Source organism: Megascapheus bottae, chromosome 19, assembly GCF_031878675.1.
Source record: "Megascapheus bottae isolate mThoBot1 chromosome 19, mThoBot2.hap1, whole genome shotgun sequence".
Classification (NCBI taxonomy): Eukaryota; Metazoa; Chordata; class Mammalia; order Rodentia; family Geomyidae; genus Megascapheus; species Megascapheus bottae.
Genome location: NC_143527.1, coordinates 9,373,003 through 9,395,669, shown reverse-complemented (window position 1 = coordinate 9,395,669; position 22,667 = coordinate 9,373,003). Strand labels below are relative to the sequence as shown.

Sequence of the window (22,667 nt, the reverse complement as noted above, 5' to 3'; positions counted from 1 at the left end):
GGGGCACTTTTTTATTATTGAATAGAAGTTAACATGTATTTCTCTGCCTTAACTATTTTCATTTCTTTCTCTCTTATTTTCTTGCCAGTACTGGGACTTGAATTCAGGTCCTAGAAGTACTCCCTCGTCCTTTTTGCTCAAGCAAGGCTGACACTCTACCACTTGAGCCATGATACTACTTCTGGGTTAGCCTGTGCTAATTTTGAACCTTAATCCTCAGTCCTCAGCCACTAAAGTAGCTATGACTAAAGTCTTGAGCCACTGGTTCATGGCAAATACTTCTTTAAGCCATTTCCAGGGTGTGATATCTTAGTAAAATTCACATCACCCCAAATGGTGGATTGGAATAGAAGTGATTTTATCTTCTGCTCTCATATATAGACAAAAAAAACTTGTATGTACCTTAATCCATTTTGACATTGATGGGTGCTAATATAAACAAACACGTATATTTTAGTCTCATCAATAAAGAGGAAAATGGAAGAGTTTAGGTATTTTTCACTGGTGAGTAAGAACTAGATGCTCACAAACTGTTTTAAGTTCAAGGTTCTAAATCTCAAAGTAAGTCATCTTAAAATCTTCTATTAGGCAACTGATAAAAACGTCCATGTGCTCCTATTATATCATCACAGTCCTGGCTGATTAGACATAAAGAACAGATGACAGCAAGTATGGGAACTGTGGTGTGAGGAGGTTCAGAACCCCTAGAGGAAGATTTCCTTTTTTGGAGTTTCCTTTTAGAAGAACCTCTTGAGTTTGCACCACTGAGAATGATGACTATGAAAAGATTGTGAGAATATCTTGAATCAGGACAAATAAATTTCCCCAGGAATGAATCCAAGTCTTGGGCCCCAGATGGCCTTACAAGGTCATGTAAAGTACAGTGGTGATAGCATGATGGTGAATCACTACTAATTTGGATCAAGATCCTGAGTTGGGGCCAAAGTTTGAATTACTAGTAGTGTTCATTTGTCTGTTCAACTCATTGTTTTTGTTATAAAACCAACATCTGTCATCTTCATAAGGATTTAAGGATGAAATGAATAAAATTTAGAGCCAAATAATTCTTCCTTTCCAAGTAAATAAGGAGCATGATATAACTATCAGCACCATATTCTAACGAATGCTTTAGAATCCATGTCAAAAATCAAACTGCTTTGTTTAGTTGTTTTGTGGTACTGGGGTTTGAACTCAGGGTTCTGCACTTACTAGGTAGGCACTCTACCACCAAGCCATGCCCCTGCCGCCCCATTCCCCCTTTTTGTCATGTGGTAAGAAAATTTTAATCCTAAGTAAAATGATTTCATTAACTTCTGGGAAAATATTATCAAAATGCCTTAAATCAAAGGAATAAATATTCTCAATGTGCCTTAAATCATATTAAAATAGTTAAATGAAAAAATAAATGAAAATTTAGAAACCTCACTAAACAGAAAGACCAAATAGGCAAACAGTCTGAAACTGGTAAGAGAACAAAACCCAGAAGATTATGAAACAAGTCATACAGGATTCATATAGAGTAGAAAATATTTATCCTTCTATATTTATAATTTATCCTTTACATTCATAAACCACTTCTCATTTCCAGAGCTTAAACACTAGTAGCAAAATATCAATTATAGCATTTAAAATTTGCAACTATAAAATTAAGTTTTTTAAAGAAAGTTTACCCTGTGCTTAGTAGTAAATATGTGGCCATCAGGGAAAGAAATATGCTACACAGTCGCTGAAGGAGAGCTGTGGAGCTCAGAAGAGGTACAACCAAGGAGGAGACTGGAATAAAGCAAAGCACATAATCAGTTACCTGAAGAGACATGATCAAGTCAGTTCAGAAGCCCAAAATATGGTTGTCACTATGGTATATATCATTTGTATGACTTTTAACATGTATATGTGACTTATGATTTCTGCAAGAAATTTCATTTTAATTTAACATTGTATTTTATTGTTTTGATTATTTTAACAGTATTTTACTTAAAATAACTCTGATTTTCTCAATTATTATTCAGACAAAATCACTGTACTCATGTTGTTCCAAATGAATAATTTATTATTTTCTAATGAAATAAAATATATTACTTAAGATTCAGCAACTTGCTTCTTAATTAGGCATTTATTCCTTAGTTGAAAGAAAATTTATTCCCAAGCAGGTCTCTTGTCTCCTTCAAGGTCTCCCACTAGAAAGCATATGTGCATACTTGTAATGTGTCACTGAAAAAAACTGGGATGAGAACAGAATGACTTTCCCATGCATGGAGTTATGGTAAGAGTCATCCTTGATGAGTGACAGGATAAGAAAAGTGACCATCATGGTGGAAGCAAGGCAAATGAAAGGGGCAAAGGACATGAAACTTAAGCTCCGTCTGTCTTCATTTTGGAAAGGCAATGTATACAGCTTCTTAATTACCCAAGGGCTCCAGAGGACAGAGACTTGGGATGAAATCGTGCTGAATAACTCACTGTTTTAATCGTGGGATAAGTTTGTTAACTCACTGAAGCAGATGATTATCCATTATCCATCTGGCATAACATTAAAAAGTTACTGTGAGTTTTAAAACAATTTCACCTATAAAATGCTCCTTTAGTATAGTGCCTGACACACAGTGCTTAGCTACTGTAACTATTAGTTTATTACTAACCAATATCTTGTAAGTTAAATCTAAAAATAAATTCATTCGATGATAAGTTCTCTTTTTGGCAAGTCCTGGGGCTTGAACTCAGGGGCCAGGCACTGTTTCTGAGCTTCTTTTGCTGAAGGCTAGCACTTTACCACTTGAGCCACGGCACTACTTCTGGCTTTTTTATATATGTGGTATTGAGGAGTCAAACTAAGCCACATTTCCAGTCCAAATGGTAAGTTCTTTTTTCTTCTTCCTCCTCTTCCACCACCACCACTACTACTACTACTACTACTTCTTCTTCTTCTTCTTCTTCTTCTTCTTCTTCTTCTTCTTTGTCGGTTATAAGGCTTGAAGTCTGGGCTTGGGCTCTGTCCCCAAGCTTTTCAGCTCAAGGCTAGCATTCTACCACTTGAGCCACAGTGCCACTTCTGGTTTTCTGGTGGTTCACTGGAGATAAGAGTCTCGCAGACTTGTGTGTTGGCTTTTAGCCATGATCCTCAACTCAGCCTCCTGAGTAGCTAGGATTATAAGCGTGAGCCACTGGTTCCTGGGCTGGTATTTTTTATTTCAAAAATGTCCTTGTCATAAGTGACAGGGAGGCCAGGGGTGATGGTGTATGCCTGTAATCCCAGCACTGGGGAGATATTGTTAAGACCCTGTCTCAAAAAATAAAAAATAGGGCAGGGTGTTTGACCTAGTGGTAGAATGCTTGCCTAGCATGCATGAAGCCCTGGGTTTGACTCCTCGATATCACATACATAGGAAAAAGCTGGAAGTGGTGCTGAGGCTCAAGTGCTAGAGCTCTAGCCTTGAGAAAGACCAAGGACAATGCTCAGACCCTGAGTTCAAGCCCAGGATTGGCAAAATAAATAAATAAATAATAACAACAAAGGAAGAAAAAAATGCCACAAAGGCCATTACTAGGTTAGCTAAAATAAAAAAAAAATTAAAGACATGTCATGAGACATTATCACATACAACACTTCATAGAATACCCACGCTCTGCCCAAGCAGAATGTAAGTTCTAGAACAGTAGAGACTAGGTCTGCCGTTATTAAGCATAGAGAAGAGTGCTAGAACATAGAACACAATATTTTAGTATGAGGGAACAGTTATTGATATTGTTCATGAAGAATAAAAATAGTAATTTATTAACTAAGACAATTTTTTTCTTTTTGCTAGTCTGCGGCTTGAACTCAGGGCCCTGGCACTGTCCTTGAGCTTTCTCAAGGCTAGCACTCTACCACTTGAGCCACAGCACCAGTTCTGGCTTTTCTGCGTATGTGGTACTTAGGAATCGAACCTAAGGCTTCGTGCATTCTAGGTAAGCACTACTACTAGGTCACACTCCAGGCTCCCCTGTTTTAAGTCTCTGGACTTTAAAACCAATCCAAGGGCAGGGGAGAGGGAAATTCTTATCACTTAACCTTTTCAAAATGAAGTTCTATTCAAAGATCACCTTTATTAACAGTGAACAACAAAAATTATTTGAAAAGGGTTAGCTTACATCATAAATCTCTCACAGGCATCAAAAAATATCCTCTGTTAAGTGCAAAGCATAGATTCAAATGCTGGTTCATGCCTTTCAGGTAGAAAGGGAAATGTGTAGGTCCTTAAGTTACAAGTTTGTTTTACATACTGCAACATTCATAAGGGCAATAAATATAAAAATATGCTTTGAAGCATTTAACTGGCTTTATACAATGTGTAATGTTAACTAGTCCATGTTATTTTCAGCAAAAGAAACATAAAATAAAAAGTTTCTGAGAATTTGTGAATTGAATTAAAACTTAAGATTTTCTTCATTAAATGCTCTTCTTTTTCAGAACTCTGGATTTTTGCAGGTTGTTAATAGTATACAAATATGTTATGAGACCATAAATAGAGGAGATAGGAGTTTTTCTGTAACAAAATTGTTTCTTTCAATAACAAGAATTCACATACAATTGGATTATTTTACGATAAGTGGCTTATTGTAAAGTTATCCCATTTAGTTCAAGGGATTGCTTACCTAGTATTGCCCAACTCACAATCTGATTTGGAAGAGGTAGTCCTTGCTTCTTAAATAGACTAGCATGGGTACTGTAGACAACATACATGGAAAGCGCTATGCTCAACATCTGAAAACAAAACCAAAACAGGGCAGTGAGAGAGAAGGTAGTAAAAGACTATTTTAGCTTAGCATAGGAAAGTGCTGAGAACAACTAGTATTTGGATGAAATGGTACTAAAATTGGACCAATTACATTTGTGTGTCCTAGGCTAAGAGTTACCAATTCCTATACTAAGTAAAGGACGTCCTTTATAAGAATTGAAGTATTTTACACTTTCAAAGGCTTTTTCGCATATATCATTACACTATTTCCATTTAGAAATATTTGTTATAAATGTTTAAAGTTTCTTAAATTATGGAAACTGATAAGGGCAAAATTTATATACTTTATTGTAAATGGTTTAGTACCTTCCACCTCTGACCTACCCAACAATAATTTATTAATTTGAAATATTTTTGTGGCCTAAATATTTTATCTTGCATTAGAAGTACAAAGCGCTTCAGAGAATATTTATAAATCTGTGTAGATTTTGTCAAACTATAACTTGTAGGCTGTGGTATGTTTTTATGAATATGGTTTTAACTGAAACAGTTATTTATACTCATTTAGGTGTTCTGCCTTTAGCACTAAAATGACAGAGTAAGTAAATCTGTAACAGATTCCATATGACCAATCAACTAAAATATTTCCTACCTTGGGCTTTTTTAAATTTAAATTTTATTGTATAGGTGATATACAGAGGGGTTTCAGTTACATAAGTCAAGCAGTGAGTATATTTCTTTCTGAACAGTGTCACCTTCCTTATCCTTATTGTCTCAGTTTTTCCCCTCCTGGACCCCTCCTTCTAAGTTGTATAGCTTATTTCCAACAGTGTCTAGTGAGAATCACTGTTAAACTAGTTTACCCTCTGTCCCACCATTTTCATGCTTCCCTTTCCCCTCCTCAAATCAGATAAACTTATATACAAGACAAAGGGTATCAAAAAAATTTTTTTTTAAAGTAACGGGAATAAACAGAAGAGGAGGGAAAAAAACCACAAACAGCACAATAAAAAATCTTTCCCCCCATTTCTTGGGGCTCATTTTGATAAACATTATTTTATATGATCATATGCACATAGCTATTGAGCCCCTGTGGTCCTCTCCTAAGAATATTCTCATTTTTTTTCTAACTGTGTGAATGTTTAGAGTCATGTTTAATCATGTCCAAGTATAATTTTTTTTGTCTTTTGCTATCCACTGGATTTATTTGTATTTGTAGGCATGTGAAGCTGTGGCTTAAAGTAGCTGAGAACTACCTTGATCCAAAGAACTCAGAGACAGGATCCAGACTCTGAGTTAAGCCTCATGACCGACCGAAAAAAAAAAAAAAAAAAAACGAGAGAGAGAGAGAGAGAGAGAGAGAGAGAGAGAGAGAGAGAGAGAGAGAGAGAGAGAGAGAGGAGGGAGAGGGAGAGGGAGAGGGAGAGGGAGAGGGAGAGGGAGAGGGAGAGGGAGAGGGAGAGGGAGAGGGAGAGGGAGAGGGAGAGGGAGAGGGAGAGAGCGAGAGAATGTACCTGGAGCTTTAGAAAAATGTTTGTTGAGCTCTGAACTATATGCTACTATTTTTTAAAAAAAATGAACTACAGTATGACTATACACAAACTAAACTGAGTTTAGATCAATAGTCTCATTACCAAATTAGACACACTAGTCTCCCACATTTCAGGGAATTATGAAGTAAAAATGCTGTCAATAAAGTTATGATACAATCCTAAAATCCATTCAATTATGACATATTCTAATATTAAAATGAAACAAAATGTATATCTTAGACTCAATAGACTATGGCAAGCAATACAGAAATTAATGCAAATTACTATAGCCAATGAAGAAAAAGCTTTATAATGGAGTTATGTAATACTCAAGGGTATTTCTAACAAAGCATGCAAGAACTTCAGCATGATATTCTTTGTTCCCCCAAAGTGAAAGTCAGAAAATCCACTTCTCTCAAAATTCTCATTATTGGCAGTGAATTCTGTCAAAGCTTCACCATCTTTAATGTAAAGCCAGCCAGTATCCCCTTTAAAATGAAGTGTATTTCAATTGCTAGGCAGGATCTTTGACAATGTATTCTTTTTCTTTTTATAAGTTCTCTGTTCTCTAAGAAAGAATTTAAAAGATGATATCATCTTTTAAATATTTTTATTATTTCAAACTGTTTTGGAAACATTGTATATTATTACAGCTTTGTTCTGGGGAAATTATTTGAGAAGAATCAAGGTTTTCGTTTTCTTTGTCAATATTTTAGATGTGGTTATTTATTCATTTAAGAAGAAAAAGTGTTTTCCAATCTTATCTATAAAAAAACATGATATTGTGCAAAGTACTACACTATATAATCTGTACTCATCACAACCCCATTAAATATTCTCTGTTCACAGATTAAAAACAAACAAGTCGAACTATTGAAAACTATTCAATATGCAGAATAAATGAAAACTAATTGTGAAACTTTATGTTCGGAGAACTTTTTACTGGGCCTAAGGCACTAGCCAAGTTTACTTTCTGATCATTTGAAATCTTAACTGGCTATTCTTCACATAAACATACCCCAGCACTTGCACTTCAAACAAGCTTGCCTTTTAAGTGAGGACAATATGGACTCCCAGAGTCCAGAGGAAGCCCTTTTCAACTCTCCTGGATGAGCAAAGGTCTCTTACATATCCCTAGGGTATATTCCAGCTCCTTCTTGACCTTTTAGTTATTTCATTCCTTTTAGAGAAAGTCTTTTTCCCTTCCTCCCTCCCTTCCTTTCTTTTTTTGGTCAATCCTGGGGCTTGAACTCAAGGCCTGGGCACTGTTTATGGGCTTCTTTCACTCAAAGTCAGTGCTCTGCCACTTGAACGACAGCGCCATTTCTGGCCTTTTCTGTTTGTATGGTACTGAGGAATCCAACCCAGTGCTTCATGCATGCTAGGCATTCCCAGCTAGTCACATTCCCAGCCCAAGAACACAGTATGTGTACTAGTTTAAACAGATTTTTTTTTTCCTCAGCTAGGAGATACTGAATAACATGGATGGCACCTTAAGGACATAACTAAAGGCTGGGGGGTATGGCTCAAATGGTAGTCTATCTGTAGGTATGAGGCCCTGAGTTCAAACCCAAGTAAACACCCCCCACAAAATAACTAACTAAATAAATAAACTGTAAGATACATTTTGCAAGATCACTAATATAATGTAGTATTGAAAATCTGTAACTGACCTGTAACAGATACACCAATAGCTTTTCTTCTACCAAACTAGTTTTTCTTTTTATGAGAGATATTACAACAAACAGCGACAGTAGAAGAACCAGCAAGCCGGAACTCATTCTGTATCAAAATATATTTCACAATTTAAAAATCTACTTAATAAATACTGTGAATATGAAAACATGAGATATTTCCATCTAATTTAAATCTATTAATCATTTGCTTTAACCAAGATGAATAGCAAAATGGACACAGAAACACAGCAGGTAAGAATCTTAGGATAAAGACACTTCAGGAAAGGGTTTATTTGTAATGGCTCTTAAAAAAAACAGTATCATTACTTCTCTATTTAAAATTTTACATATACTACCATAATTCTTAGTCTAATATGGGAAAATTTAGATGCTACAATATAAAGATAGTTCAACAAACATAGTACCTGCATTATAACATACATTTTATCATTATACTAACAAAAAATTACACTTATACATATAAATTCTAGTAGACCTAACTTTGCTTTTCCTGAGCTGCCCTGATTACAGGAAAGGCAGGATAGTGGTCACAAAGGTGCTATGCAGGTGAGTTCATTACTGTACATTTATTTTGTGCAGTAATGAAATAGCAGATGGTGCTTTTCAAGAATCCCACGTATACAGTGATTCTTATAATTAAAGGCAACTACTACTGTGCAATATTTTCTACCTCCTAAAACTATGAATAATACAACTGAAAGTATGCTCAAGATCAAATCTAGAATGTAAATGTAAGAGACCTGAGAGGAAAGGTGTTGGTTCACAGAAATAAGAGCAAAACAGCCAAGCATGGTGGTGCATGCCTATAATTCTAGCACTTGAGAAGCTTTGCAGGAGGATCTTCAACTGAAGGCAAGCAATCCTGGGCTGTATGGATACACACCATATTAGAAATAAACAAGCAGGGCCAGGAGGGGAGCCTAGAGGTAGAGTGTTTGCCTAGCATGCACAAAGCTCTAGGTTCAATTCCTCAGAAAAAACCAGAAGTGCTGCTGTGGCTCAAGTGGGAGGGTGCTAGCCTTGAGCAAAAAGTGCCCCAGGGCAGGGCCCAGGCCTTGAGTTCAAGCCCCATGACTGACCAATCAATCAATCCATCAATAAAAATAAACATATATGTTTTTGTCTATAAAATATTAAGATTTTCAAATGGAACAAAGACTCATATAATACTCCTAACTACTCAGGAGACCAAAATTTGTTTGGATTCAACATATATACAAATTCATAATATTTGTGGTTAATCACCAACTAAACAGCAAAAACCTAAAAGAGGAGGTATGCCTCAAATGGCAGATTGCCAGCTTTGAGGGGAAAAAAAAAAATCAAGCAAAAGCACAAGGCCCTCCCTTCAAGTCCCAGTACCAAAAAACTACAAAAAGTCACAAAGATTATGAATTAATAAAAATAAGAAAGAAAATGTTAAATGAAACAATAACCACTTAGCTTGCCATGTATACAGACATACATACACATATACAAACACACACATAGCTAGTAGTTTACTTAACACTAATCCACCAAAGTGTGGCTAAAAGTAAAGATAATTATTTTTGCACATTTGTGTAGGTCATGTTGAGGACAAATTTAGGTAAAGTTATACAGATGAATTTTCCCAGAATCTCAGTGATTAAACATGGAAATGTTATCAAGATAACTCCCCCACAGATAATCTCCCATGGAGATTTTTGGGAAGCTGAGATCTGAGGATTAAGGTTCAAAGCCAGCCTTGGCACAAAAGGACCTGAGACTCATATCTCCAATTAACCTCTAGAAAACGGGAAGTGGGGCTTGGCTCAAGGATAGGGCAGTAGCCTGGAGCTGAAGAGCTCAGGGACAGTGCCCAGGCCTAGTTAAAGCCCCACAAGGCACACATACACACACACACACACACACACACACACACACACACACACACACACACACGAATAAGATAAACTTCCATTTAAAAAAAATATATTTTGATGTGGATATGCACAAAGGCAAAAGGCCTAGAGTCCTTTTGGATGATGGGACATTTTTCATATGAAATTTAAATAATTGTCTGGCACCAATTCATTGTGAAGACTGGGAAGCATCTCAAGGGGATCTAATGACTCTCAGAGCATTAACTCTCTGTTCATATGTTCTTAAAATTATAATTATCATTAGGTTAAAAAATTATAAAGGAAAGAAAAGACTGTGCATACACTAGTGAGATATCCGGTTTTCGACCTACAACAGGCATCAGAGGGAACACTGCCAGAAGCAAAGAGAAGAAAGTCCAACACAAGGAAGTAATCTAAAATCAAGGAAAAAAAATACGTTTAGATGAATATGGTATAGAAATTTGTTTTTAGGGTTTCAGACTGTATCACTGTGAAACTAACAAAAAATACAAAATCATAGATCAGTTTATTTTTAAAAGTACAATGACTAATACTTATAAAGGATTTATTTTGTACTATATCAGGTATATTAGGTGCTATATTAGGTATAACAGGAGCATTATCACATTTAATTTTCAATTACCTCAACTTACTATTCCTATTTCAGGTAAAAAATAATGAGCTAAGAGAAGTGGAAATATTAAGTAGTATTGGGTCAACAAGTAGCAAATAAAACAGGATTTAAAATTTAAATATGGGATTGACATTTCAAAATAAAAATGTCACTCAATTCACATTAAACCGTTTTTTGATGATGACAGCTGTGATAAAGCTAGATTGAGTTCAGAAGGAAACTCAGTAAAATATTCTTATAATTAGATTAAGACTAAATGAACAATAATCTATTCATTGGAGTTGGTTTTTTATACTTTTTTATGCTGCTACTAGGGCTTGAACTCAGGGCTTAGTTGCTGTCCCTTAGCTTTATCACTCAATACTGGTACTCTACTACTCAAACTACCACTCCACTTCAGCTTTTCGGTGATTAATTGGAAATAAGAGTCTGATGGACTTTTCTGTTTAGCTGGCTTTCAAACAAAATTTTCATATTTCAGGCTCCTGAGTAGTTAGGATTACAAGCATGAGTCACCAGCACCCAGCCTATTTTATGTAAATTCTTAAAGGACAAAAGACATTTTCTATCTTCCAGCTATTTCCATAAAAAAATATCAAAATGCAAACATATGAGTAGCCTAATAGAGCAGGGTATGCTGGTGCAAACCTCAAAAGGACCAGGCTGTGAGCTAAACACCTATCAAAACAAAGTAATTACTAAAGTCTCCTATGTCATAATAAGCATTTACCTTTGCTCGAGTCCACAGATGAGTAAAATATGGCCAACTTGCAAATGCAGTGAGTCCTGCTGTGAGCATATAGCGGTGGAAAAAACTGAGAACCTAATAATGAGTTCCAAACAATGGAAGTGAAATCATTTAACATACATCACATATACAAGAAAGACATATGCAAATGTTTTAATCTGGTAATTACTTACTAACACTTCGATTCCCAAGTTAAAGATAAACAAGTATCCAATCAATCGGCTCACAGGAAAAGTTAGTAGCGATGTAACAAGGTCTTGAATAACTTGAAATCTGTTGTAAGAAATTATTCATAAAAGACTATGCTAGGTATTGAATTTAAAAAGAGCAAAAAGTAAAAACTGACAATGTATAAAATGTGGTATTTTTTATTCATAGGTGGGGCTTGGACTCGGGGGCTGAGCACTGTCCTTGGGCTCTTTTCAAGGCTAGCTCTCTGCCACTTCAACCACAGCACCACTTCCGGCTTTTTCTATGTATGTGGTACCGAGAAATAGAGCCCGGCTCTTCATGTATGTTAGGCAAGCACTCTTACCACTAGGCCAAACTCCCAGCCCCAGCTAATATATTTTTGAAGAATTTTGCTTCTGCTTTCGCTTAGAATTTAGAAATATTTTAGGAAAAATTTGATAAGTTTGAAAATGATTATACAGTTTACTTTTTACAAGCATCAATGACAAAAAGTGATTCTTTTTTAATCTTCATTTAAACATAGGTACATAAATTGCAGATTTAAACATAGGTACATAAATTACAGATATAAAATCAGAAATAAAATGTAAGCAACCCCAATATACGCAAAGCAGAAAAAAAATGTCAGCATACCTAAGGTAAATTTATATTAAAATCTCAATTATCATAATAAAACAAAGGTATCTTTTCTAATTCAGGCAGAAAAATTTCACGTTTTCTTTTCCACTACTGGAAATCGAACCCAGGGCCTGTGCATAGCCAAGCAAATGTTCTACCAATGACCTTCATCCCAAACCTTCATTTTTAAATGAAATTTTGTTTTGAAATAGGATCTCCTTACATTACTCAGGCTGATCTTAAATTCACAATTCTCCTGCCTCTACCTGCTTCACACTAGGATTATAGCATGAGCCACCATGCTAGGCTCAATTTCACTTTTTAACTGAGTTAAATAACCTTTTCCAAACCCAATTTAGGATGTCATTAATTGTATACTAATTGTAATTGCAAATTTATAACCATCAAAAATGTATTACATACTTGAGTACTTTTTACATTTCATCATTGGGAAGAAAAAGTTAGCATTTGTAGTGCATTAAGTAGGCAATTATAAAAAGGTCAGTATCATTTAGTTTATGACCTTATTTTCTGGTTGAAAACAGTGGCTGCAGAATGTCATCAAATTATTAAAGTACCACGTAGGAAAAGCTAAGACCAGTTAAAAAAGAGGATGCTACTTTTGTTTTCAAGAGTGAGTGAGGCAAAGAACAAGAGATGATTCTGTACAAATAGTCTGAAGATATTTTTCTACAAGATGAAAATGGAATACAATTTATTTTTTCAAAATTATATCCCCCCTAAATTTTAAATGTATTCCATAATTAGGATATTTAGGACTTCTCTAGTAGAATGAGATTTTTATATAAGGATAAACCTTTTAAAAGTTGTAAACCCAAAGAAAATAATATTAGGAAAATATCTGAATAAGCATATTTAACAGCTCTTCCTTTCAAATGAAGAAGTAACAGTATGTTCTTTGATCAGTGTCTTTTTGCCTTTTTTTTTTTTTTTTCCAGTCCTTGGGACTGAACTCAGGGCCTGGGCACTGTCCCTGAGCTTCTTTTGCTCAAGGCTAGCACTCTAGCACTTGAATCACAGTGCCATTTCTGGCTTTTTCTGTTTATGTGGTACTGTGGACTGGAACCCAGGGCTTCATACATGCTAAGCAAGCATTCTACCACTAAGCCACACTGCCAGCCCCAGTAATATCATGAATTTAAACACAGAATTGACATTGATGAAGTAAGAAACAAGGAAATAAGATGTTTTACGTACTCTCTTAGAACTGCATACCATATTGGCACTGGCAACAAACAATACACATAGTAAGTCCAGGGACAGGCTTGGATCAACAGGAAAAATGTGACCAAAACTCCAATAGCTACAAAACTACTTGTCAGGAGGTGGCCTGGTTTCTGAAAAGCAAATAAAACATTGAAAAACACTTTCAAACCATGGGAATTGACATGTTCCAAACAGAGTTTATTAAACAGAGAAAACATTACTTCCTTTCAATAGTTCCACAGTAGATGATTAATTGAAGAATTGTATTTACGAAGAAAAATTTGGCATTTGAGGAGCATTTTCTTCTTACTGAAAAAAAAAGGTGGATAGCCTGAAATGGTTACAATTAGGCAATTTGGGGCTTAAAAGTGATGACAATCCTCAAGTTTATTCGCAAGTGATTTTTCAGAACTCTTACTATAGTTCCTTAGCTGCAATTTTCTAAATTTTAACTGAGTTCTTTGGCTAGTACACAAAAGTTTATTTAATCCATAATAAAACTCTAGGATTTAATTTTCATTTGGAACAAGGCTTCTATCTGTTTAAATTCCAATTTGACATGCAGCCTACAGTGTCTTTCTTCCAATGCCCAACCACAAGAGGTTTATTCAGTCATATCTACCCTTCCCAATAACCTGCCAACCAGGAGCCTTCATCAGTGTAAGTGATGCGTGAAAGCCTCCATAGACTAGATTCATGGATGCTTTGGGCCAAGTAGAATGATGTGAGAGTTAGGAATAGTTTGGGGAGAGTTAGGAATTCCAACAACTGTGAATTCGACCAATTTATAGACAAGTCCTATCATTAAGAACAAGAGTTCTAGGGCATTAAGTAGGAGTGAGAAAAGGCATTCTAGAAACCTGGAGAGAAGAAGGGAAGGATGACAGGAACAGAAAGGCAATGCGGAGCTCTTTTGCTTCCGTTCCATGTTTATGTTTTCCCTTGTTCTGTTAGCCAAGCTAAACAAGGTAAGAATGAAGAACCTCTGTCTGGAAGAAGGTAAGTAAGGTAGGTATTAATTATAAATGTTTATGTCATTTTGAGAATAGTAAAGTGGTAAGAAATGAGGGATGAAAGAGTACCAAAAAAAAAAAACCACTTGAATTTTCTTGAGTGCAATATAGTGTAATTATCTATATTGATACATATCATAATCTATACTAGAAATGACACTTATAAAAAAAAGAAATAACACAGGAAACTAGAACATAAAAAATGTAGTAAGTTAAGCTATTGCTATAAGACAGTAAAACAGAAAATATTTTAATTGAAGAAAACATTTCATAGTTAATCTTGAATTCTCTGTCTCCTTCCTCCCCCCCCAAACAAAAAAGAAGTGATGATAACAAATAATGTATTTATTAAGTCACACACTATGTGATTCTGAAATTTTCTATCTTATATTTTGGGATTTCTACTAGGGAGCAAATAAGACTAACAGAGAAGCAGTAACAAAATCTGAAAATTACGTTGTAAAGCAAAAGACATCTGAACTAGAAAGAAAAAAGCCACAAATATACAAAATTAAATAGAGTTCAAATAAGGGAAGCTGTGTGGAAAGCTGTGTGGAAAGTTTTTTCAAGGAAAAAACTAGTCACTGAACATATCTGTAATCGTAATAAATTAGAAAGGACCTTAGATTGAATGACAGTGTCATGTAAGAGAGACATAAGCCTAGGAATCAAACCTAAATTCTTATGCTGTCATTCTATTTGCTAGTCAATAAGCAAAACCATTATCAGGTCTGATTCTGTTTCTTCATCTGGCAAATGGATGATAATATTTGTTGCAATATCATCTTTCACTCCGTTTTTAGAAGTAGAATTGTAGCTTCCCTGAAAAAGTGCCACTCATTAAGTGCAGCTTCAGCTCCTACCTTCAGGTTCTAGCCTGATTGTCCTGATCTATGACTAGCATTTACTTAACGAGCTCCCATGATTGCATACCACAATCCCGTGTACTAAATTTCCATATCTATCTATCTATCTATCTATCTATCTATCTATCTATCTATCTATCTCCCTCCTACCTATTCTGTTTCTCTGGTTGTGCCCCAACAGATACACTAATTTTTCAAGGAAATATCAGCATTTGAGGCTTTTGATTACTCTGGTCTCGTCTATATTGTCAGTATTATCTCCTATCAGTTCCTTGAACAAATTCTGTACATTCCACTCAAACTTCCCTTAAAGGTAGCATGGAATAGAAAAGTCAAGAATTTAGGTGTTATAAAATATGAGTTCTGTCATTTAAAGTCTGTGCATCCTTGAAGAAAGCATGTAATCTCTCTAAGATTAAATTCGATTTCTACCATGACACTTGAAATCACTAAAGTTTGGAGTAATGTTAAATTTCACTGGATAATATCTGGGAAGTCACAGGATATTGTGTCTAAATTAAGATATGTTATCGCCTGAGCATAATATGTATGTTCCAAGTTCTGTATCTTTGTATCATTCAAGTTGCTTTAATTCTTATCCATATCTTAAAATCCTACTGTGAAACTTTCACCAAGACTTACTTTTGCCTGTAATTGTCCTAGTTAAAAAGAGACATGTTCTTTGTGTTACTGGGGACTGATGCCAGGGCCTCACGCATGTCAGGTAACCCACTCTATCACGTGAGCTACATTACCAGACCTTTTGATTGTTGTGGCATTTTGAGACAAGGTATCACTGGCCTTGAACTCTTCCTGCCCCTGTTTCCCAAGTAGTTGGGATTATAGTCATGCACCAAGATGCTGATTTTGACTGTATTGAAAATATAATAGTCATTGTATAATATCAAACACATATATTATCCTTTGTAGTACAGACACGATGACCAGTATCTAATAAGGTGGCTGTGTGGGTACATCTCTTACTTAAATTCTAAGATACCTGAGGATAAACTCTGAATATTTTATTTCTCTATATAGCTTGTATAGTATCCAGCATTGCATGGCTTATGCAAATATTGTCTATATTATCAGATTAATGGATAAAAAGATTTATTCTAACTCAATGCTACTATCATTCTGGAAACATCATTCTCCTCTCATCAATAAGCTAAAGACAAAAATTTTGCAAAAGCAATTTTTGTCCCTCCATCTTCATTAATTGGTTTAGTGAGTTAATTCCCTTACTTTTTGGTTGTTGTTGGTCACTGGGCTTGAATTCAGGGCCTGGGCACCGTGCCTGAGCTTTTGTGCTCAAGGCTAGCATTCTACTGCTTTGAGCCACAGCGCCACTTCTGGTTTTCTGTTTGGTTAATTGGAGATGAGTTTCAGACTTTCCTGCCCTGGTTGGGTTTGAATTTGGACTCTCAGATCCCCACCTTCTTAGTAGCTAGGATTACTGGCATGAGCCACAGGTGCCTATCTTCTTTCAACTTTTATAAACAAAAGTTATAATGCTACTTACAGCATTGTTATGAGTCTGTATGTATCAAGTATTCATTAGATTGCTCAGCTGTATCTATTTCTAATATAGTTATTTCTGTGTCTTTTTTTCTACCAAAAATACAAAAATATTTCCTATTATTGCCAACTTCAATTACCTTTAAAAAATTGAGAGTGCATGAGGGAATTACTTAAGATATCTTAAAGCATTATAAAATGTGGAAATTAAATACTAATGTTCTCCCCTCTATTTTACAAAAGTAAATGTAAAATTGGAAAAGCTACTACTGGATATTTTTTATAGACTATTATTACTTAAAGTATACCATCCAAATACATTACTTATAAAAGGATTTAGATTTAGTGATAATCATTAATGAGAATGAAGCAGAGGGAATCGAAATAGCATACTCTTCTTGGTAAATGATACTTAGTAATAAATTCTAATAAAGGAAATTGTTATAATGCAGGAAATGCACACAGGTATTTTCTGTATAGATGAGTTTTGAATTATTTTCATTTCAAGTACAGTAAACTAGAGATACATTCTTAAAATAAGGAAGAATTAAACGTATTGAAAATTTGTATTTTGAGAAACTGAAGAAAGCTGGAAGAATAATTCCAGAAAAGCACATACATTATATAAGGGAATATTTTAAGCCAACGATTTTTATCACTTTTCTAGGTTTTAAAACTTATCAAAGAAAGTGAAATATATTGCTTTTGTGAGCTTTTATAATAAGCATATGGAATACATCTTGTAAAATAGTTATTTAAAGTCAATTAGTTAACCTACCTTCTTATTTACTAAGTAAATTGAGGTAACAGAAAAAGATCCAATATATCAAAATTAAACAAAAAATATTAGCTTAATACAAATGACTTATATGTTCTACAAACTCACTACATATTTTTATATCACCATCTAAATCTTCATTATATTTTAGAACCTACCTTATCTTGTTTACTAACATCTCTTATAACGTTGGAATGATACTTGATGATCAACAAGGAAACGTATGATGTCCATCCCACAAAACCAATGACAACACTGATACCCAAAAAGAATCTGTCATAAGTGTGATAATACGACAATCCTTTCAGTGCACGATCAATCAACTCTTTGCAAAGGTAGACCTATGAAGAAAAATATAAGTTGCACATGGAAAACATACATACACATACATATACACAAATTGTAAAAGTTCCTAAGAGTCAAACCCTTGTAGTGAATTAGAAATAAGAGCAATTTTACAGAGGGATATAATAGATTCTAACAGCCTGAAGATCTTCATGCCAGGATATTTTTTTAAAAAGCCTCTTTAATCTAGATAAGAAAAGGTATCTTAATGTAAAGTGCTTATGATTTATGTAGTAGTTTAAATTAGTTCATTTTTCAAGAGCTGATCTTCAGATGATACATAATAGAATTAATGTTCTCTAATTCAACATTCCAAATAATGGAAATTCCTTTGTGTGTGGGTATGAGGAGAGGAGAGGGCTGGGGCTGGGGATGAAGCTAAGAGGTTATTTGTCTACCACATATGAGGTCCTGGGTTCAGTCCCCAGTACTGTGAAATGAATGAATGACTGAATAAATGACAAATGAAAACCACAGTGGGGTAGCAGGTGGGGAAAGTCAAAGTTCTGAGTTATTAGACTTCTGATAAGATAATTTTTACAGTGTTATGATCTATTTATTTAAATCAGCCTATAGCTCCATTCATTAACTGGATTAAAAGACACATCTTCAAAAATCTAATATTAACTCCTATTGTCCACTATCATGAGATACTAACATTACTTTTCATTTCTGATCAGAGAAAAGATATTTTGAAATAGGCAATCTGATCCTACTATATAAAGAAAAAAGATTATTTCTTAAAAACAAAATCCAAGTACAAAATTTTTCAGTAGTCTTCCTATCTCCAGTGTACCCCAGCAAAATATTTATAGATATTAAGAAATTGGTAACTTAGATGGGATAAATATTAAATGTAATATTCTAAAATATTATATATAACTGAGTGACTAACTTTAAATTCACTTTTTCTCACTTATGATGGTTCATTTCTAATGCTAACACAGAAAAATCAACCCATACTATTATATGAAATAGAGAAGTACATACATGTTTAAGCAGCACCTCCAGAAAGCTCCCTAATATACCATACATGATTTCTATTGCCATACCTTATCTTTTCCTCACTCCAAAAGGATAAGCAACATTTCAAGTCTACAAGGCCTGCACACTTACCACTTCAGAAAACTGCTCCTGCTTCATAGAAGTTCTTGCTTTTCTTAAAATGTTTAGCTGTTCAGACTCAGAGAGTAACCTACAAAAGAAAATAATACTTAAGTTTTAGGGTATACTCATTTCCATTATATCTTTGTGTTTTATTCTTATTTTGAAAAAATATAAGTGAAAAGTGAAGGAAAACAAAAGGAAAAAAATTAAAACTAATTAATTAAAACCAATTAAACTAATTAAAGCTAATTATATTTTTTCTGGCTATCCAAACTTTTCTAAGAAATTAGTTTTCTTGACCCAAATTTCCTTTTATTTTAAAATTTTAATTTTTTTCCCTTTCACTTATTTTACTAGCATATATTGATATGATGAGGGGTTTGCGTTGATTCTATAAATGCATACAATGTACTTAGAACAAAATTACTCCTTCTAGTATATTTTATTAAATGACCCCCTTTTCAAACAGTGGCTCATGCTTGCAACTTTAGTTACGGAGGAGGCTGAGACTGAGGATCTGGGGATTTTGATTTGAAACCAGCCTACGTTGGTGAAGCCATGGGAGTCATCTGAAAGTCCATCCCAGAGTGACCATTTGCCCCCAGGCCATTGCCTGAAGGATGTTTTTTTTTGGGGGGGAGAGGGATTATTGTTGTTTGTTCTTTTGTCGGTCATAGAGCTTGAACTCTGGGCCTGGGCGCTGTCCTTGAGATCTTCAGCTCAAGGCTACCACCCTACCCCTTGAGCCACAGCCCCATTTCCCATTTTTAGTGGTTAATTGGAGATAAAAGTTTCACAGACATTAGCGCCTAGGCTGGCTTTGAACTGAGATCCTCAGATCTCAGCCTCCTGAGTAGATAGCCTGAGCCACAGCGCCCGGGTAAGATGAAAGTCTTAGAACATTTGACATATTATTGGCACAAGGCAAAAGAATTTGGATGGGGCCGGGAGTTTGGCCTAGTGGTTAAAGTGCTTGCCTAGCATGCATGAAGACCCGGGTTCGATTCCTCGGCACCACATACATAGAAAAAAGCCAGAAGTGGTGCTGAGGCTCAAGTGGTAGAGCTCTAGCCTTGAGAAAGTCCAAGGACAGTGCTCAGGCCCTGAGCTCAAGCCCAGGACTGGCAAAAAAAAAAAAAAAAAGAATTTGGACATATAACTGCAGCCAGAGAATCGAGAATCCAATGGGGTCTTTGGCAATCTTAGAAAAATAAAAAATTAACGTTTATAGCTGCCAAAGTAGTCAAGACTTGAGGATCTTAAAAGCAAAAAAAAATAAAAAATAAAAACATACACTTTTCTTTTATTCTAGGTTAAATAAAGAAATCACCTACTGGGTGCTAGTAGCTCACACCTGTAATCCTAGTGACTCAGGAGGCTGAGCACTAAAGACTATGGTTCAAAACTAGCGTGGGCAGGAAAGTCCATCAGACTCTTATCTCAAGTTAACTACCAGAAAACTGGAAATGGATCTGTGGCTCAATGTGCAAATAAATAAATAAATAAATAAACAAACAAATATAAAAGACAGAGAGAGAGAGCGCATACACACGCTCAGGGACAGCACCTGGGCTGAGTTTAAGCCCATAACCACCACCAACAAAAATTCTACCTAACTTACTTCCTTAATAGTATGCTTTTCTTCTTAACTACTTTTCTTTTATAATACTCAAAAATCTATTAACAGATTTTTACCACTTTCCCACTTAATCAATGCAGCTGCTTAGCACTTCCTTGCTTCTCAAATGATAAAACAGAATAGTGAAAGGGAGTTTTGAGAGGACTCATAATAATGGCAAGATCAATTCAAGGATAGAAAATTAATTTCCCTTCAAGCAAGGCTAAAGAAATCACATTATTTAATACAGCAAAGAGGAGGCTTCAGTAAGGAAAATATTTCTCAGATGGTAATAAGGAAGACTTTAATCAGCTATTCTTACTTTTGAAAAAATACCACTTATAATTTACTTGGTGTAAGATTTTTTTTTTAGAGACCAGGATTTTCTTTAAAGAAAGAGTTAAGGCTTTAAGATTTAAGAGATTCCGCAATGATAAACACTGTATCAGTTTTCTCTCTCTTTTTTATTTTGTGGTACTAAGAATTGAACCCCAGGTCTTGTGATTTTTAGAATATTACTTTACCCTTTAGTCCCCTTCTAACTCTCTATTTCTATTTCTCATGGAATTATACAAGTTTTAGGTACAATACTGCATACTGATAAATTATTCATCTACACTTTAAGGTCTTTAGAATATTTGAATCATTAATTAGCTCTCAAGCTCTTATAAAGAATAAGGCAGTAATGGAATATACATTTCTAATGAACATGAAAGACGCAGAAAAAAAGTTTGTCTTGGGCCAGGAGTTTGGCCTAGTGGTAGAGTGTTTGCCTAGCATGCACAAAGACCCAGGTTCGATTCCTCGGTACCACATGCACAGAAAAAAGCTGGAAGTGGTGCTGAAGCTCAAGTGGTAAAGGTCTAGCCTTGAGAAAGTCCAAGGACAGTGCTCTGGCCCTGAGCTCAAGCCCAGGATAGGCAAAAAAAAAAAAAAAAAAGTTTGTCTTAATGGCTGAAATGATAAAAAATATATTATTTGATGAAGAGATACTGTTATTGATGACAGAAAACAACTAAGTCTAGAGAGACCAAAGCACATTACAAAGTGAATGACTGAAAAGCCTCCCATATATATTAATGTGGATATTCAAAGAGTAATATTAGCCTTTATTTCATAAAAAAATAGTTTCTAAAAACAAGATGAACATAAAAGTAAGGAAAGTAAGGGCTATTTAGAATCTAGTCCACACAATAAATCAAATTCCATTTTACTTTCTGATAAAGATATAAGAATTTGGTAGCAAGTTATTATAACAAGAATTATGACAAAGTGGACATTAGTTGTTTAGTTTTAGATGTTAGAAACAGAGTTTGGCACAGTAAGAGATACCTAAACAATTTTAACAGAATATTTATTTCTTATATTAGAATAATTAGTGAGATAGCAAAATTTCAAATAAGAAAGAATACTTTCGTTCATAGTAGAAAACATGGGAGGATACGGAAAAAGAAAACCTGTTTTATTGTATGTTAAAATTAATCACGTATTTGTGCCTACAAAAATGGGGGGGAAAGTCTAGAGAAATATTTTCTTTTTAAATTTTTTTTTTTTGCCAATTCTGAGCCTTGAACTCAGGGCCTGGGCACTGTCCTTGGCCTTCTTAAGGCTACTGCTCTACCACTTGAACCACAGCACCACTTCTAGCTTTTTTCTATGTATGTGGTACCAAGGAATTGAACCCAGGTCTTCATGCAAGCCAGGCAAGCATTCTACCACTAGGCCAAACTCCCAGCCCCAATATTTTCTTTTTTAATTCTACTTTTATGAGTCACTTATGAGTTAAAACACATGGAACATCATAGAGAGATTTAATTTTCTTTTTCTTTCTTTCTTGCTTTCTTTTTTTTTTTTTTTTTGTCTATTAGTATTGAATGTTGTGAGCATTGAACATAGGGCCTGGGCTCTGGTGGTTTCTCATGAATGTTCCTAAATGGACTGGCTTTGAACCATCATTCCCATAACTTAGCCTCCTGAGAAGCGAGGATTAGAGGTAGGAGCCCTTACCACTCAGTGAGATTTAAATACTACAAAAAATTCTTTTACACAGGGCTCAGGGTATAGCCTAATGACAGAGTACTTGCATAATGTATATGAAACAGAATAACTTTTCTCCATAAAGTAATGATATAAAACTTGCTGGCTTCCATCATTAAAAATTTCTTCATAGTGAAAACTCATTATGTTTATATTA

General features: G+C 34.9%; 1 protein-coding gene across 5 annotated transcripts in view; it reads right to left on the bottom strand.

Annotated features, from left to right (window-relative positions):
• Pign (phosphatidylinositol glycan anchor biosynthesis class N) overlaps positions 1-22,667 on the bottom strand; it is an 84,075-nt gene that overhangs the window by 31,653 nt on the left and 29,755 nt on the right. For all 5 annotated transcript variants that reach the window (XR_016538812.1, XR_016538813.1, XM_090353009.1 and 2 more), the window contains exons 13-21: positions 18,865-18,943; positions 17,562-17,744; positions 13,220-13,359; positions 11,365-11,464; positions 11,174-11,266; positions 10,131-10,222; positions 7,921-8,029; positions 4,633-4,741; positions 1,671-1,773 (exon numbers count right to left, since the gene is read on the bottom strand). Coding sequence is in view for 3 of the 5 variants with exons in the window: in XM_090353009.1 (XP_090209135.1) it covers positions 1,671-1,773; positions 4,633-4,741; positions 7,921-8,029; positions 10,131-10,222; positions 11,174-11,266; positions 11,365-11,464; positions 13,220-13,359; positions 17,562-17,744; positions 18,865-18,943 (1,008 nt within the window). In the remaining 2 variants the exon portion in view is untranslated. The remainder of the gene's footprint in view (positions 1-1,670; positions 1,774-4,632; positions 4,742-7,920; positions 8,030-10,130; positions 10,223-11,173; positions 11,267-11,364; positions 11,465-13,219; positions 13,360-17,561; positions 17,745-18,864; positions 18,944-22,667) is intronic.